The sequence below is a fragment of the Condylura cristata genome, unplaced genomic scaffold (genome assembly GCF_000260355.1).
Source record: "Condylura cristata isolate star-nosed mole 26May11 unplaced genomic scaffold, ConCri1.0 scaffold00028, whole genome shotgun sequence".
Lineage (NCBI taxonomy): Eukaryota > Metazoa > Chordata > Mammalia > Eulipotyphla > Talpidae > Condylura > Condylura cristata.
Genome location: NW_004567129.1, coordinates 16,809,018 through 16,824,650, shown reverse-complemented (window position 1 = coordinate 16,824,650; position 15,633 = coordinate 16,809,018). Strand labels below are relative to the sequence as shown.

The 15,633-nt window shown below is 56.0% G+C and overlaps 1 protein-coding gene across 2 annotated transcripts in view; it reads right to left on the bottom strand.

Annotated features, from left to right (window-relative positions):
- SMPD3 (sphingomyelin phosphodiesterase 3, neutral membrane (neutral sphingomyelinase II)) overlaps positions 1-15,633 on the bottom strand; it is a 76,918-nt gene that overhangs the window by 6,517 nt on the left and 54,768 nt on the right. For both annotated transcript variants that reach the window (XM_004690440.2, XM_012730779.1), the window contains exons 2-3: positions 15,161-15,225; positions 3,275-4,804 (exon numbers count right to left, since the gene is read on the bottom strand). In XM_004690440.2, the coding sequence (XP_004690497.1) occupies positions 3,275-4,600 (1,326 nt within the window). In that variant the 5' untranslated portion in view covers positions 4,601-4,804; positions 15,161-15,225. The remainder of the gene's footprint in view (positions 1-3,274; positions 4,805-15,160; positions 15,226-15,633) is intronic.

Genomic DNA, 15,633 nt, shown 5'->3' with positions numbered 1-15,633 from the left:
CAAAAACAAGTTTTTAAACCACAGTGCTCCCCAGGCCCACATGATGGCGCTATTGTCCCCTGTATTTCTCTGGCCATGGGCCTATTATAATAATACCAAGTTAGCACATTCATACTTGGTGCTTAGTCCTGGAGACTGCCTTGCTAGAGGTTTGCAACCACTATGAGGATTATACTAGAATTATACCACAATTGGCTGGACTCACAAGGCCCCGAAGGCTGAGGTCAGGTCTGTTTGCTGTTCTACACCTAGCTCCTTACCCTGCTCTGTGCTGTTTTCTGACCCCTGGATGCTGCCAGGCTTGTCACTGGCCACCCACTGGATGGTCTTAGTGGTCAGTGCTTCACTCCCTCGGCACTTAGTGTCATCTGCCTGTGCCGACTTCTGGACAGGCACAGGGGACTAGTGCAGAGAGGCACCACTGTGCTTGAGCTGAGAACCCGCCTGGGGGAGGACACAGTGAAGCCACACCTGCCCCCCCACCTCTCAAGCTCTCACTCTACTCCCCACTAGTCTGCCAGTTAGCAGCTGCCACCACCACTGCCACTGTGGAGATCCACTTTATTATGCGCTGGAACTTATTGATTCCAGGCTCCAGTCCTTGGGAGCCGCAGAGGCTTATGTTTCTCTTGCAAAAACAAACAATCACACTGAGAGGCTGTGCCTTTTAGCCCTGTGGGCAAAGATTGTTGATACACAAGGGCCAAGAATTAGGCTCTCTCCTAGATAAGGTAAAAGCGGTTCCAGGCTTTTCTCAGGGTCACATGGAAGTTGTCAAGGATCAGAAGTGCCACAGAGCAACCTGGAAGGATAGGGCTGGAGGGGAGAGCCCTGCGGGGAAAGAGGGTGAAAGAGCCCAGCTGCTTTCTCACTGCCCTGGGCCCCTTTCTGAGTTGTTGTGGTTCTTGAAACCTCATTGTCTTGCTCCTGCGTGCAGGAGAAACAGGCACGTGCTGACAGCCGAACTGGGCCAGGGCACACCCAGCTGTCCTCTCAAATCTGGTGCGAGAGACGGGAGACAAGATCCTGGCCACAAGGGCTGAGGAAGGCCCCCACCAAGGGACAGCTGGCTTGTGCAGGGCAGCCAGCCCAGGGGGAATGGAGTCAAGGGGGCTGGCACTTGCTGAGTGCAGGCTGCAGGGTGGTGGAGCAGCGCCTGCCTGGGGTGGAGGGGCTCAGGAGGGCAGTAGGTAGTGTGGGAACAAGAGTCCCATGAAGGTTGGCAGGTGAGGGGAACCAAGACACATTTGGGCTGGTCAGAGGACTGGCAGCCTGGGCCAGGCTGGAGACATGGAGTGGACACCAAGGAGTTTGGAAAGCGCAGCTAGCCAGCATGCATGGGTTAGGTCGGCTCTAGGCACAAGGAAGAACCAAGTAGGCCTGAGGGATGGTGGCACCTGGGGAGGGTGGCACAAAGAAATGGTGAGCTGGCTTCAGGAGTCAACAGCTGTTCCCAGGGGACAGTCAGACAAGAGCTGAAGCCTGAGGGGAAAGATCTGGGCAGGGGCCAACCTTAGCGTGCTAGGCCAGGGTGACAATGGAGGTTGTGGAGTCACACCTAGGCAGGTCGGTGGGACCTGGTGGACCACTTGGAAGTAAAGAGGGGCTACTAGGTGGGGCTCACGTAAGGTGAGGGCCTCTACCCTCAGCTCAGGCTGAGAGGAGGGTGCCATGCAACAGGGCTGCCAGAGCTGCTGAGGCCAGGGTTGCTGTGGCAAACTGGGTTTTCTGTGAATTACCTAGATTGTTATATGTGGGCCAACATAAAATTTTTCTAGTGGTGTAGGACAACCCAAACATATCTGCAGACCAGTGTTAGGTCCATGAAGTAGAGGAAGCATCGGCCTTTAAGGGACAGGAGGTGACAAGGAGCCTGGAAGAACAGCTTGTGCAGGGAGGAAAGACTTAGCTGCGGGACTGTCCCGAGGACACTGCTGCTGCCCTGGGGGCCACCACGGTTGGGGCACCAGACCAAGGGGGCGGGGCAGGGGAGGACGGTGAGGCGTCGGCCTCTGAACCATCTGCCACGGGGGTGCTGAGGGGCGTGTGCTCTCCCACCCTGAGCCAGGTCTCCTTCTTCCCCAGAAAGTCACTCTGCTGAGACAAAAATACACGTGTGGAACAGAACACTGACAGGCCATATGGAGAAGTGGCAACGCCGGCTTTCTGGTAAGAGTTCATTCAATTTTAGCATTTTAGGCTGTGAATAGAGAACCAGGGACCCCAATTCTGGACTTGCAGATCCACACAGAGCTATTAGGCAACTCATGTGGGGGCCAGGCCCCGGGTGGTGGGTCCTGGATAAACGGTCCTGTCCTCGACAGACGGGGGGGTGAGAGCGTCACCAGCATTAGCCACACCAGTGCCCCCACACCAACACAAAGACCCAAAGACCCCCCTCTCAGGGGGACTGAGAAGTCCTGAGGGAAATGCCCTCCCCACTGGGCCTCTACTTGTTCACATCTCAGCTTCAGAGAGGGAACTCATATCCACAGCTGCTGCCGCCTCTGGGGACAGAAGGCCCTACTGTATGTCAGCTGGCCAAGTGATGCCTCAGAAAACGGTGAGACCCCCACCAGAGCGGCTTTTGGACAAAGAACAAAAAGTCGGCACTCCGAGCGTGTCAGGCTCAGTAGAAGATAATTCATAATGACCAAATTACCATGGTCTAAAAACTCCTCCAATTGCATTCAAATTAGCAGAAATAATTATGATTCACTTTAATTAGTGACTATGGAAGCACAGCCAATGGGCTGGTGGGCAGAGTGCCTGGCACAGCAGCTGCGTAACAGCAAGGAGGGAGGGGGTGTCCGGGCCAGTGAGGTTGGAAGTCTAGGCTAGCTGCCTTCCAGCAGCTTCTGGCCTCCCTTTCCTAGGAGGCAGGGTCCCCCTACCTCCTCCTGCCCCCTACTCACCACCATGATCGCCACAGCCACCTACGTCACCAGGCCTTGTTGCTCACAGTAAGCCCTGAGTAGGTACTAGTTGGCCCCCAATTTTCAGCATCTCCAAGATCGGATGCGTCTGCCCCGGGCCATCCAGTCGGGTCTGTCCAGTCACTGGGCCGTGGCTGCTCTCCTCACCTCCTCATTTCCTTTGCTTCTTAGTGGCCCGCGACCCCTATTCAGTTCCATGATAGACCTTGTCTGCTCTCAGTCCCCCAAGAGAAGAAGGGCCCCTCATCAGTGTTCTGAATACACCTCTTAGGTACCCCCATGTAGGACCATGTCCCGTGTGGGACCAGCATGTGCTGCGGGCAGCCAAAGCCTCCTACCTTGAGAAACAGCGCTCCCTTGGAGGCCAGGGCATCCGAGCCTCTCCCGTTGGGGTAACAGTGATAGGCCACATCCATGATGGGGTAGCGGCTGGCAAAGAAGAGGCCGCTGTTGAAAAACTTGAAGCTGCAGCAGCCGCGGCAGCCATAGACCCCCACGTCATACAGGATATACTCGAAGTAGCCGTGCAGCCGCTCTTTCAACTTGGCGGCCGCACGCTTGTCGAACACCTCCTGCAGGCACAGGAAGTCCAGGTTGGCGGGGAAGAAGGCCGAGATCTCGTGGTCGAAGGCCTCATCGGGGTGCCGCCTCTTGCGCGCAGTGGCTTTCTTAACCACGGAGGCCTTGTACGGGAGCTTGCTGTTGTTCGTGGTACCCGGTTCCACACTGCCACTGTCCCCCCCGGCCCTCGCCTTCACCAGGGACTCCCTGGAGGCCGAGGGGCTGCCCAGGCTTCCCGAGTCCCCATCTTGCTGACTGTGGTTGGGTGTCTGGCCCCGTGAGCCCCCACTGGCTCCGTTCCTGGCCTGGACCCCAGTAGGGGGGTCATCCACTTCAGGGAGCCGACCTCCCTCCTCGCCCGCAATGCGCACGATGCAGGCATCCTCAAGGTTGCCGCAGTCTCCTGGATCCCCAGAGGCCGGACCATTGGCAGCCTCATCACTGGGGTGCCGCCCGCCGTCACCCTTGTATTCCACCGAGGCCGTCCTCTTAATGCTCCCGGGGACGCCCCTGGACACAGCATCACCACCCTGCGGCGAAACCAGGCTGCTGAAGCTGGCTGCGCTGATGGAGGTATTGGTGGGAGAATCGATATAGATTTTGATCTGGGGCCGGCTGGCCCCATTTCGGATTCTCTGCCCAATCTCTTTGGCCCGTGCCTGGGTGTTGAAGAGGTTGTTGTATCTGGCCAGTGAGTCAGGGAGGAGGCAGAGGTTGGCAGAGGCAAAGCAGAAGCTTTTTCCTGGACCTGTACCCTTCCATTCACTGAGCAGGGCCGCACCACCGCCTGGGCCTTTGTCCTCTAGCCGGGAGTAGATGTAGGGCCTGCGGGCAGACTGCAGGGGGGACCAGAGGAGGAAGCCGAGGAACGCGAAGGGCAGTGATGCGACCAGGAGTGCCAGGTAGACAGGTGTGAACAGCACGGTGCAGAGCAGCTGGAGGTAGCACGGGTCGTCGGCCTGCTGACGCTTCTCATACGTGGTGGGTTTGAAGGAGGCCACGAGCCGGTCCACTAGCCAGTAGCATGGGAAGATGAGGGCCCAGGACACGGAGTGCAGGGCAGACAGACAGCTGTTGGGAAAGGGGGTCGTGTACAAAACCATCGCAGCTCGCTGGGCGCCGCAGCGGCCCTACTACATGGTGTCCGTGGCAGCGCGGGCACGTTCCTGGGTGGGGGTGGGCGCGTGGGGGAGCAGGAGGGTCACCTCCCGGTGAGATGCGACTCTGGATGGTCAGTGGCGAGTGCTGGCCAGCTGGTCATGGTTTACCTCAGGGCCATACTGGGCTACCAAGGCCTGATGGAGAACCTGCAGGACAAAAATGTGAGCGGCCATTATTTGTCGTTAGGGGAACAGGTGGGAGGCTGGGGCCATTTCCCCGCTCACCCCGTTCCTGCTTCCTCCACATGGGCAGGACTGGGCCAGAGCTGTTCTGTGTCCTCTGCCTGTGTGTAAAGAGCTCGGTGACCTGACTGCTTCCAGATCAGCAGCTTGACCTTGAAGCCTGGCCACACAGCTTTGTGGGTGTTCAGGAGACAGACCCGGGACCCTAGTTCTAGTTCTCACACTGGTCTGGAGCAGCTAGGAGCTTGCTGGGAGCCAGGCGCATGATTGGAAAGGCAAGGGGCTGCCGACAGCTTCCTGCCTGCCAGTGGGGACCCACAGGCCAGAGAGGAGACGGAACTAACTGCGGGGAAGAGGGGCCGGAGAGCCCGGGGCTGGAGCGCTGACTGGTGGTGGGGACAGAAGGCTGATCTTCCCCCACTGAGCTGCATCACACGCCGCCCCCCAACACACATAGTGCCAGTCCTGGCAGAAAATCCCCATCCAGGGACATCCAAGCATAGCCTAAACCTGAGCGACTTCCAAACGACCAGTTACCCAACGACAGGTTGACTTTTGTAGGTGCTCCCTGGGGCCTCAAGGCCTAGCCTGGGCTTCAGTCCTCTTCCTCTGCTGAGATGCAGCCCAGGCCAGAGCAAGGCTGCTCTGTGGGAGCCATGGGAGGTCCCCGAGCACTCCAGGGCCTCACCTGGGAAAGGCCAGCAGGAGCATTTATTGCACTGAATATAAAATCAATAAAGACGAGAGTGTGGAGTGTTTACCCAGCCTCCCGGGACCTGGAGTGCTCGGTCGGCAGTGAGGTTTGCGTAAGCACAAACCAGTCTGCATTACCAGTCAGCTGTGGCGTTCACGCGCTCCTTGCTCACGCAGCCCTGCTGCTGCCCTGGCACGCGGGGGGCCGTCATCCTGACCCCACACCCTTCCTTTTGTGTCCCTGCTCCCCCAAGCCATAATTTGGGTGTCAGCTAAACTCCACCCTCCCTCAGGGTGTCCAGTTCCTGCTCCTCACCCAAGCCCCCTGGAGCTCCAGTGCTGGTGGGGACTGCATCAGAGCTCACCCACCTTCCCAGGCCACGCTCCACAACACGGCTGGGGGGCTCTAATCAGTCACTGTTGCGGATGCCGCAACCCCACGGAGGCCTGGCTCGGTCTTCACAGCAGACGCCTCTCCTTGCCCGTGTCTGCAGCCCCGCCTGCTCTGTGTTCACCTGCCACCCGTGGAGATGCGGTTTCCAGTCCACACCCTGCCACTGCCCAGCCGCTGCCTCTGACCTTTAGTACTCAGCTTCGAGATCACCGCGAGCCCGCTCCCTGCCCACGGGCTTAGGCACCTCCACTGGGGGTCCTGTCCCCCATACGCACAGCCTGCACTCTAGTTCCAAACCATAAAAGCTTATGGGAAGCCAGTCCCCTCCCCGTACCCCCACCATTGGCAGAGTGGGAGCCTCTTGAAAGAAGCAGCTTTACTGAGGGCATCAAGGCTCCTAAGGTTGTGCCAGTGGCAGCTCAAGAAATGGCAAGTGAGACCCTCCCTGGTGGCACAACAGGTTAGGACGCAGCGCTGCAAGCTGGCCGCAGCCACTACAGTGTGAGTTTGATCCCTGGCCCCGGAGGTGATCCACATGGTGCGGCAGACCTCTCCTGACCCTCCCACTGCTCCCCTCAGCAGTGTACTTTGTCAATCTGCCTGTCCTGCTCCCCACTCTGTCTCTGGTGAAGCCTCTGCCCCTGCAGCTCTGGCTTGTACCCCAGCGCTGTATGCATAAATAAGTAAATCTTAAGAATTGGCAAGTGAGTGTGAGGAGAGGCCTCTGCGCGGCGTGCCTGCACTGCACATCCTCAGCCCCCGTCTCTAGGGCCGAGTGGTAGGGGCAGGGCGCTCGCCCCAGTCTCAAGGGCTAGCCTACACTGGGGGCCGGTGAGCTCTGGCAACATTTTGCAAAGATTTTACTTTCTTCAAGGGAAATGGCTTTAAAGCCAACACTGGAAATGTAAAGTTCAGAGATACAGGTAGACCATGGGGGGGGGGGTGCTTTGCAGACACCTCCTTTCTACTATGGGTCAAAGGTGACCCTGGTGACCCATCCCCAACCCTGCTGACTGACCAGTGCTGGGATCTGCTATCAGCTGGGCCAGGGGGCTCCTCTTTACCTGTCTTGTGTCCCCCCTTACTTCTGCTGCACACCCAGCAATCCTTCTGGGCAAGTCCTTTCCCAGAAAGAAATGGCAGTAAGTGGCCAGGCCTGATCTTTCTGCCCCACTCTCCCCGGGGCCAGTCTTAGGAATGTCATGGGTCCCCGGTCACACACCCACCGGTGAGAAGGGTCCTCTGAGACGTGGCAGGTCCAAGCACTTCCTGCTTGCCATCCTACCCCTTCACAGCCACGTTGGGCCCAGCTGCCCAGAGTCCCCCACCTGCCGCCCATCCCACAGTGCCCTAGGGCAGAAGGAGCCTCCAGGTGCTGCCCACCTGCCCTGCTCCCCACGCGGTCTCATCACCTACGCACAGAAGCTGCTGACGCAGTTGCACGAAAGGGATTGCCACCGACGGAGCAGGGTTCTAAAGCTCTGTGGTTAATTATTTTGTCTCAGTGAAATGAAGGGAGGGTAAACAAACAACAACATATTAATTAGTCGGATCTACACTTTCTTCACGAAAGAGAGCCAGGGCTCAACATTAGAGGCTGGCGACTCCTCAGAGAGACCTAGAGTTTGCAGCCCTCGAGTCGCCTTGCCCCTAGCTGTGTGTGCCTCTACTGCTCGATCAGCACGGGGCTGGGCCTGCACAGCGACAAGCACCTCCCTCCCCGCCTCACCCCAGTTCCCTGCTTCCATGTCCTTTGCCAAGCAAAGCCCATCCTGGGCATCTCTGATAGGACTAGCAAGTCCCTCAGCACAGGTCACTTGTGCTGAGCCATTGCCAGTCAGCCTTCCAGGCTGATTTGCTCTTTCAGGTTCTATCGGTCACCCCTGGGTCTGGCCCTCTTGCCGATCCTGGTGTGTGTCGCGGTTGCTGGGAATGCCCCAATGCCATGGACCCCGAGCTGGACTGGGGTTCCAGGTGGCTCAGATCTTCATGGTCACTCCTAAACTCTGGGGTCAATGTGGGGGCCACACAGTATCCAAGGGGGTGCTCGTAGGGAACCTCCCTGTCCTAGACATGGAGACCCCAGACTCCTCCCTTCCTCACAGGGGCACCAGTCAGTGCTCAGCTAAAGCTGGGGGCTTGGGTGACCTGAATGGGATGCTGGCACTGACTCCTCAGGTTGACCACCCACAGCACCTGTAACAGCGAGACAGCTACAGCCAGTGACTCCTCAGCATGCAGGGGGCTCAGGCTGCTGACAGACTGGGCTAAACCCCACTTCTCTACACACTTCTCTAGAATCTTGGGGGCCAGCCAGTCTGCTGCTCCCCGGGAAGGGCTTTAGGGAAACTGCAGGCAGTGGGATCTCTGCCAGGATGCCAAAGGACATTGGCACTAAGACAGCCATCTACTGCCCACCTCCCCGGGCCACAGATCTGTCAGACATGCTGGTATCTGAGACCTGCACAGAGACTCATGTGCCTTGGGCAGACACTGACTGAGAATTCAAACTTCTCCTGCAGTGGGGAAGCCAGTCTAGCTTTTTTCCCCAGCAGCCCATCTTTAGGGATCTTAACCTGGAGGAACTTCCAAGGAAGTTGACGAGGGATGGGAGTTGCCCCGAGGTGGGGACAGCACAGGACATGGCCTGTGCTCTGTCTCCGTGTGTGCCCAGCCCTCTCTCCGGCAGTAGGGCTGGGTGACCTGGATAGAGACTGGTCCCCTCTTCTTTGTGTCTACAGGCTGCCATCTAAACAGGAGCTGGGCCAAGCCTCAGGTTTCTGCAGGAAAGGCCCAGAGGGTTGCTCCGATCCAATTACCCGAATGTGCTCACACCCACCGGCAGCGCCTAGATGGGCCAGCCCATTTCTGCCCGGATGCCTGCTGCAGGGGTTGTCATGGCAACATGAGCTCGGTGCCACAGAAACTTGAAGTCAACTCATCGCTGAGATGACAGGGAGAAAGACTAAGGAGGGCGCCTTTCTGAGTGATGTGGGTCAGACGGATCCCAGCGAATCCCTGCAAGCCACATTCCAGAAGCAGAATTGGGGTCTGGCGTGCATGCATGTGCAGCAACACCCACTGACCCAGATGTGCCAGGTAAACGCCTCTTCCATGATCCACATCACCTGTCTCCTCCCAGAAGCCCTCCCCAGCCTCCCCAGCGCTCCCACACCCTCCCTGCCCTGCACGCCCCTGACTGGCCCTCTGATCAGGCACCTGCCTGTTTGTACATCAGGGCGTGGCCAGCCTGCACGTTCCCGGTCCTAGGTCCCAGCCTGCTGTACCTCTCTTTAGGCAGATATGCTTTTGTCTGTTGTGCTCCAATCCAAGGCGAACACAGTGAGCCCCACTAGGCAGATGGTACCCCAAGCTCCCTCCCCCTTGAGCTGAATGGCCACGTAGTCCGAGCTCTCCCTGGAGCATGCTTACTGGACCTCCACAAAGAGGCAACCATTCTCTGAGAGATGGAAGCAGTAAGAACCTGGAGCTTCTGAGATCCTCCTGGAAAGTAAATCCTATTCGGAGAAAAACCCACTTCAGGGCAGCAGGAAAGAGGCCAAGTCCTAGTGATTTGCCTGTGTCTGATGGTAAAACAGCCCTCAGGCCTTAATGAGTCAGCATGTTACCCATTTCTTTGCTTGTGTCACTTGGAGTTGGGTTTTTCACTTGCCACCAAAGGAATCCTTTCTAATCTACCCCAGGGACGTGCTCTTTCTAAAACTCAGTTCTTAATTCCTCTCCTGTGCAAACCCCAACTAGCACCTCCTGGCCCGCTCATGGGGCAAAATGGGGCATCCCTGAGTTCTTAAAGGTGCTGTGAGACCTGTTATCTGTGATTGGTGCCTAATGAGCACCCCTGGGGAGACCGCAGGGCAGGTGTGACAAGCACAAACTGGTGTCAGACGTACCGGGTTCAGGCCCTTCTGTTGGATACTAGACAAGATGGTTAAGTGACTCTGCGCTTAGCTGTTAAGAGGGGATGGCAGCAGTCTGGCAGAGTAGCTGGAGGTGAGGCATAGCGATACCTAGTGCAGTGCCTGCCGCATCTCTAACATTATTTTTATTACTACTGCTACTACTACTACTACTGATTTTCTTGCTGCAGAGGCCCTCAGCATACAGCTGGAGTGTTCATAGCTCCCTCTTTGTGTGGTCAGTTGCTTGGCAAAGTGGGTGCCCTGCAATCCCATAAGAGGAGTGAGGATGGCAGGGGATGGCGGGGCCTCTGTCTCCTGCAGGACCTATGCATGCCCAAGTCACAGGTCTCTACACAAGCCAGGTGCAGGCAAAGGGGCCATAAAATTTTCAAAAGCAACATTCCATGGGAGCTATTAATGCATCTTGTGGTTTCTAAGAATAGGAACAGGCTGCAGACAGCTTGGTGGCACTCCTTCAATCAGCCAGCTTCGGCATTTCCATGTCAGAACTCAGAAAGCCCAGAATTTTTGCATGAGTGGAAAGCAAATCTCAAGTCAGGTTGGAGATGTCTGTGCCAGGGGTGTGCCAACCAAGCTACTATTTAAATGAGCATACGTGGTCTGGGCCCTGTGCAGCCCCAGCCTGGCACCTGCTAGAGATCGAGGCCTCCACCACAGGAGGGATCCACCCTCCCCTCCATTGCCTGCCATTCTAGAATCATCTTTTGGTGACCACAGCAGAACCATTAAAGAGAAGTCCAGGTCCTCTAGCTGCCTGCAGCTAAATGCATCTGCTTATAGTCTGCTGGAGGCTGAACCTGGGGCGAGGGGAGCAGGATAAAGTGCGGGGGGGGGGCGAGGATGACCTCCATGGTGAAAATCAGCTCTGAGAGCACCCTGTTCACACAGCCTTCTCCACATGGGGCATTGGCAGGGCATCTTCAGGGCAGGGCCGTAACCAGAGGAGAGGGGTCTTCAACATCCCCAGTCAGGCCAAGCCAGGAGGTACACAAACAAGGTGTTTACGGCTGTCAAAGTATGCTGGGGTCTGTGCCTCAGTGGGGCCTCAAAAGTAGCCACAAGCAGGGACTCACAAGCTCCGTATCCACAGCATGAGGGCTGGGTGCCAGCCCCCCAGCATGGTCCAGCTGGCTGGCCCCACCTCCACCTTCAAGAAAGACCCTCCTCGTGGATGGAGACCGGGAGGAATCTTGGAATCTCACTTTGTCAGGCTCTGCTATTGACTTTGCTCTGTCCCGGCAAAGCCCCTTGACAGGAGGACTGATGTTAATGGTTTCTAAGTAGAACAAGGCTCAGAACATACTTTGCTTGAGAAGAAGTGACAACATACTTTCTGTGGGAGTAGAACTTTAAATACAAGACCACACAAATGGTGGGTTTTATGCAGACCCAGTGTTCAGCTGCATTTCAAGTACAACGTTTCCTCCTAGAATGGATTGGCTGACAGAGCAGTGTGTAGGCATTTCAAGGCACCAGAGAATACAGATGAAGACAACAAACCTTCCTAAAACAGAACAGACTTGCTAAAATTCTTCTGGAGGGAATCATTTCACATTCAGCCTAAAGTTTTCTATGCAAAGAACATTTAACAAACTGAGTCCTAGAGGGGAATTTATGCAGAGATTAAAATGCAAATGAGCACACATGAGTAAATAAAATTAGGCATCAGTATCTCACCAACTCTTCTCAGCTCTGGGCCACTTGAGAGCCTGGTTTTCTGGATAGAGGCCGAGTGTCACCACTGAGGGTTAGGGCCCTGGTTCAGGGTCTTTTCAGAGACCTCGCCCCTGGCCCACTGCTAGACACAGGTCCTCCGCCTGCACATGGTACACAGGAGCCCTTGGCTCTGAGAGAACCAGCCAGAACCCCCACACCCTGAGAAAGGAAGCCCCAGCTCAGGGTGACCAAAGGCTGCTTGCTTGGGGAGACCTCCTACCTGCCTGCAGCAGGCTCCAGATGTATATAGCGGCATAATACTGTGACTTAGTCTTCGTCCACAGCAGAGACCCATAGGAAAGAACTCCTGAGGGTTGGTCGACCTCCAAATTAGACCTCATTGCTGCCACCAAACCTGCCTTCTGAGGGTCTTTAGGGGATCTGGGTTCCAATTAACCCCTGCTTTGCTGAGGTAGCTATCCTGTCCACACCTGCTCTTGGTTGCTGAAACCTGACCTCTGGAAAGGGAGGCATGAACTCTTGGCTCTGGCCGTAGAGGCTGTGTGCGCCAGATGGCTGATACAGGCAGTGACACATCCCCATCCAAGAGTGCCTATTAGGAGATAAGCATGCTTTGCCTCTGTGAAGATCCGGATAGACTTTCCCCTTTGTATCCACATCTGCCTCCAAATCTAGGGCCGGACTCTTGCATCACCTCCTCTGACCCCAGATGGTCTGGGGAGTTGAACTTCAGTCTTTCATTTTTAGTGGAAATGGTTTCTGCTTAAAGAAAGGGCAGTTGCTAGTGATACAGGCAGCAGGTTGATCATAGACACAGGGAAATAAAGAAACTGGAAGCTTCTGCCAGGGATTGGTGTGTGGGGCTGGTCCCAGGGTCCAAGTAGAGTCTGCAGGTGATGGCAGGAGGAAGAGCCAAGGGTCCCCCGGGGTGGACTGCAGATTGACGTGGAGCCAGCAGGCCTGATGCTGGGCGAGGTCGCACACTGGCAGGTCAGGCTGGCAGGTGCATCCAAGACTGTCAAGGGGCAGGGACAGGGCAGCAACTGGGAGGTGGGGGCCTGGCCATCGTGCCAGTGAATCAGAGGCAGCACTGTAACTGCTCCAGGTATTCCACAGAAGGGATCAGGGGCTTCTGGGGGTCGACTCTTTGCTTTCTAGGTGCCTGTATTTGAGCATGGGGTGGGGGGTATTTTCCTAGAGTACATGGGCAGTGGAAAATGGTGGGAGGTGCAAGCAGTGAGCAGGGGCTGGGGGTAAGGTGGAGGATCATACAGAGCCGAGGGCTAGCACACGGGAGGCAGAGCCACTAAGGGAATCCTCTGCCAGGCCGTGCCCCCATGACCAGGCTGTTGCTGGATCCACTGTAGGCCTGAAGGAGACACAGGAGGAACATCTATGGAAAATCGGCCTGAGGGGAGTCAAATCATTCACTCATTGTGTATCCCTTGTTGGGTTTGATTAACTTAAACGCTTGCAATGTCTGATTAGCATCTCTCCTACAACAAGCAAACCAAGCCAGCCAGGAGCAAGCTGCTCACAGCTAGCAGTGTGTAGGCCTGCGGGCCCTGTCTGTGTCCTCATTCTGGGGGTGCTGAGTGACCCTGGCTGGCTTAGTGTCCCAGCTTGAGGCTACCGCACCTCTACCTCCCCACCCCGCACTGTGAGACAGGGCACAGGGTATCTTTCTGGTATAGTTTTGGAAAGAAAATTCCCGGAGGACATCAAGTAGCAAGGAGAAAAGAGTGTGTGGAGTTCAGCCAGAATGGCTTTGAGAAATCGCTCCAACAAGAAGAGACTCATCTGTCCCTCAGTGCTCTATCCCTCTGTCCCCGGCCACCACCCTGTTGCAGTCCTGCACTTGCGACTTTTCCTTCCCAGATCCCTTTGTTGTTCCTGCCCCTCCCTGGCTCACCTTGAGGGGCAGAACCTTCCTGCCCTCTCTCCTCTCTTGGTTGATCCTTCTCAGGTCACCTGTCTCCAAGTGACTCCTCATCTCTGACCCCAAGATTTGTCACATAGCTCTACAAATCCATCATTCCTCTCTCCCACCTCCTCAGTGTCAGCTCAGCCTCCAGGGTAGCCCTCGGGCCCTGGGCCTCCACCCCACCTCGCCTCCTTTCACAGCCTGTGATGTTGCCTTCTGGTACCCACTCCCTGGCCCGGCCCAGTTCAGGCCACGCCTTCTGCCACTCAACACTGCAGCCACCATCCCCTGCGGTCCCCGTGACTAGCCCCCGCCTCTGACCCACACAGCAGCTGGTAGGATCTTTCTGAACTAGGTATTGGACCATGTTGCTTCCCTGTTAAACTCTTCAGTGGCTCCTGCTGACCCCAGGGAGATGCACAAGCACCAGGATGGGGACAGCAGCATGAACCCAGCAGCCTAACTGTGCTGCATCCCCTTCTGTTTCTGGAGTCCCAGGAGCCCCCAAGGGGTACCTTCTAGGCCTGCCTGCATTTGCTGGGGCTGTTCACTCATCTGTGTAAAGTTATGTTGGCAGAGAAACTCTGGGTTCAGATGTCATAGTGATGGTACCTTCACCAAACCCCAGTCATTCCCCTACTCCGTGAACCCAGGGATAACTAGGGGACCTTTGACCTGGCTCTCTTGACAGCTGGTGGTTCTGTGCACTGATTACATGCGTTTGTAGTCTGCCCACCAGAAAGGTGACTGGGCCTTCGCACCCTCAGACCTTCCAAGCTAGGGACAGAACTGAGAAAGCACTGTCAATAAATTCCAGACCCTCAAAGCAGAAGGAGGGAGGGCCCTAAGTGTGTGACCCTGTGAGGTGACTCTGCGGGACTGGAGACCCTCCCATGCAATGCACCTCCAAGGCTGGGAATGCATTTTCTAACCTTGAGGCCTGTGTTCCCAGCATGCACTCAGTATTGTGTTCACCTGCTCCTAGCTGTGTGTTGAGTGCAGAGTCGGCAAGATAATAGGAATCTCTGATGATGGACAAGAGTTAGCCTCGCATACCTGCAGACCTGGAGTCCAGCCAGGGAGGCTTCAGCGATCCAGCTCAGCTGGGGGCAACCGCAGCTGCTCTGCACCCTCACCTCCTTCCCTTCTGTTCTGTTTCTCTGTGAGGTGGGGACACAGCTCCAAGCCAGTGTTCCTGGTTTCACTTTAGATAAACTTGAAAGCTCTGGTACATATCGCCCGAAGTGCCTCCTACCAATTCACCTATTGTTTGAGAGTGTCTGTTTCATAGCATGCCTATCAGCTCTGGGTTTTAGTATTAAAATTAGCTAACTATTAGTTAATTAGTAGTGTGTGGTGATATCTTGTTGCATTTCCCAAGATATTAAAATTGTATTCCTTCGCTTTTGTAAAACGCTGCTTCAATCCTTTTCTTATGTGTTCAAGGAATTTGTATTTTCTCCACGTCCCCTCCTCTGGCATGTACTCTCCCCTTGAGCTCCCCTGCAGGATCCGACCAGCCAGGACCAGCCGGTCTGCCCCAGATTGCTTAACTCAAAGCTATGGTTTCAAACTTTTAAACCAAGTAGCAGCACCTTAAATGGTTTCACACAGCACATTTTATATAAAACACTAATAAGTAGCCTATGAAGGTGGCACTCCCAACCCCCTGCTAGAAACCCTTATCTTACCTGAGAGGCCGCTGGGACCTTCTTGATTTTTGTCTGAAGAGGGGGTGTCACCATGGAGTCAGGGCCTGAAAGGAGATGAACAGTTCACAAGGTGCCAGGAACTCAGCAGACAGCCACTGTGCAGCCAGGTACAAAGACCAAGGGGCCCCACCTGCCACAGGTACTGCCACACCCTCCACTCCTCCTGGGACAGGGTGTGGGCCCTGCAGTCCCTGCAGATGAAGTGCAGCTAGAGGTAGTGCAGGTGGGAGGTTTGAGTGACCAATCAGGACAGGTGTGGAGGGCAGGAGAGGTGACAGGTGGGGAGTACTCTCTAAGTGGGAGGGATGAGACCTCCACGTGGACATCTGAACTCAGGCCAGGCCCAGGCGGGATGTGAGGGTTGTGGGGGCGGGGAGAGGTGAATTCAGAGCTCTTGCCAGCGGCCCAGCCCGGGTTTGATCTGATAGGTGAAGCTAGAACAATTAGAGCTT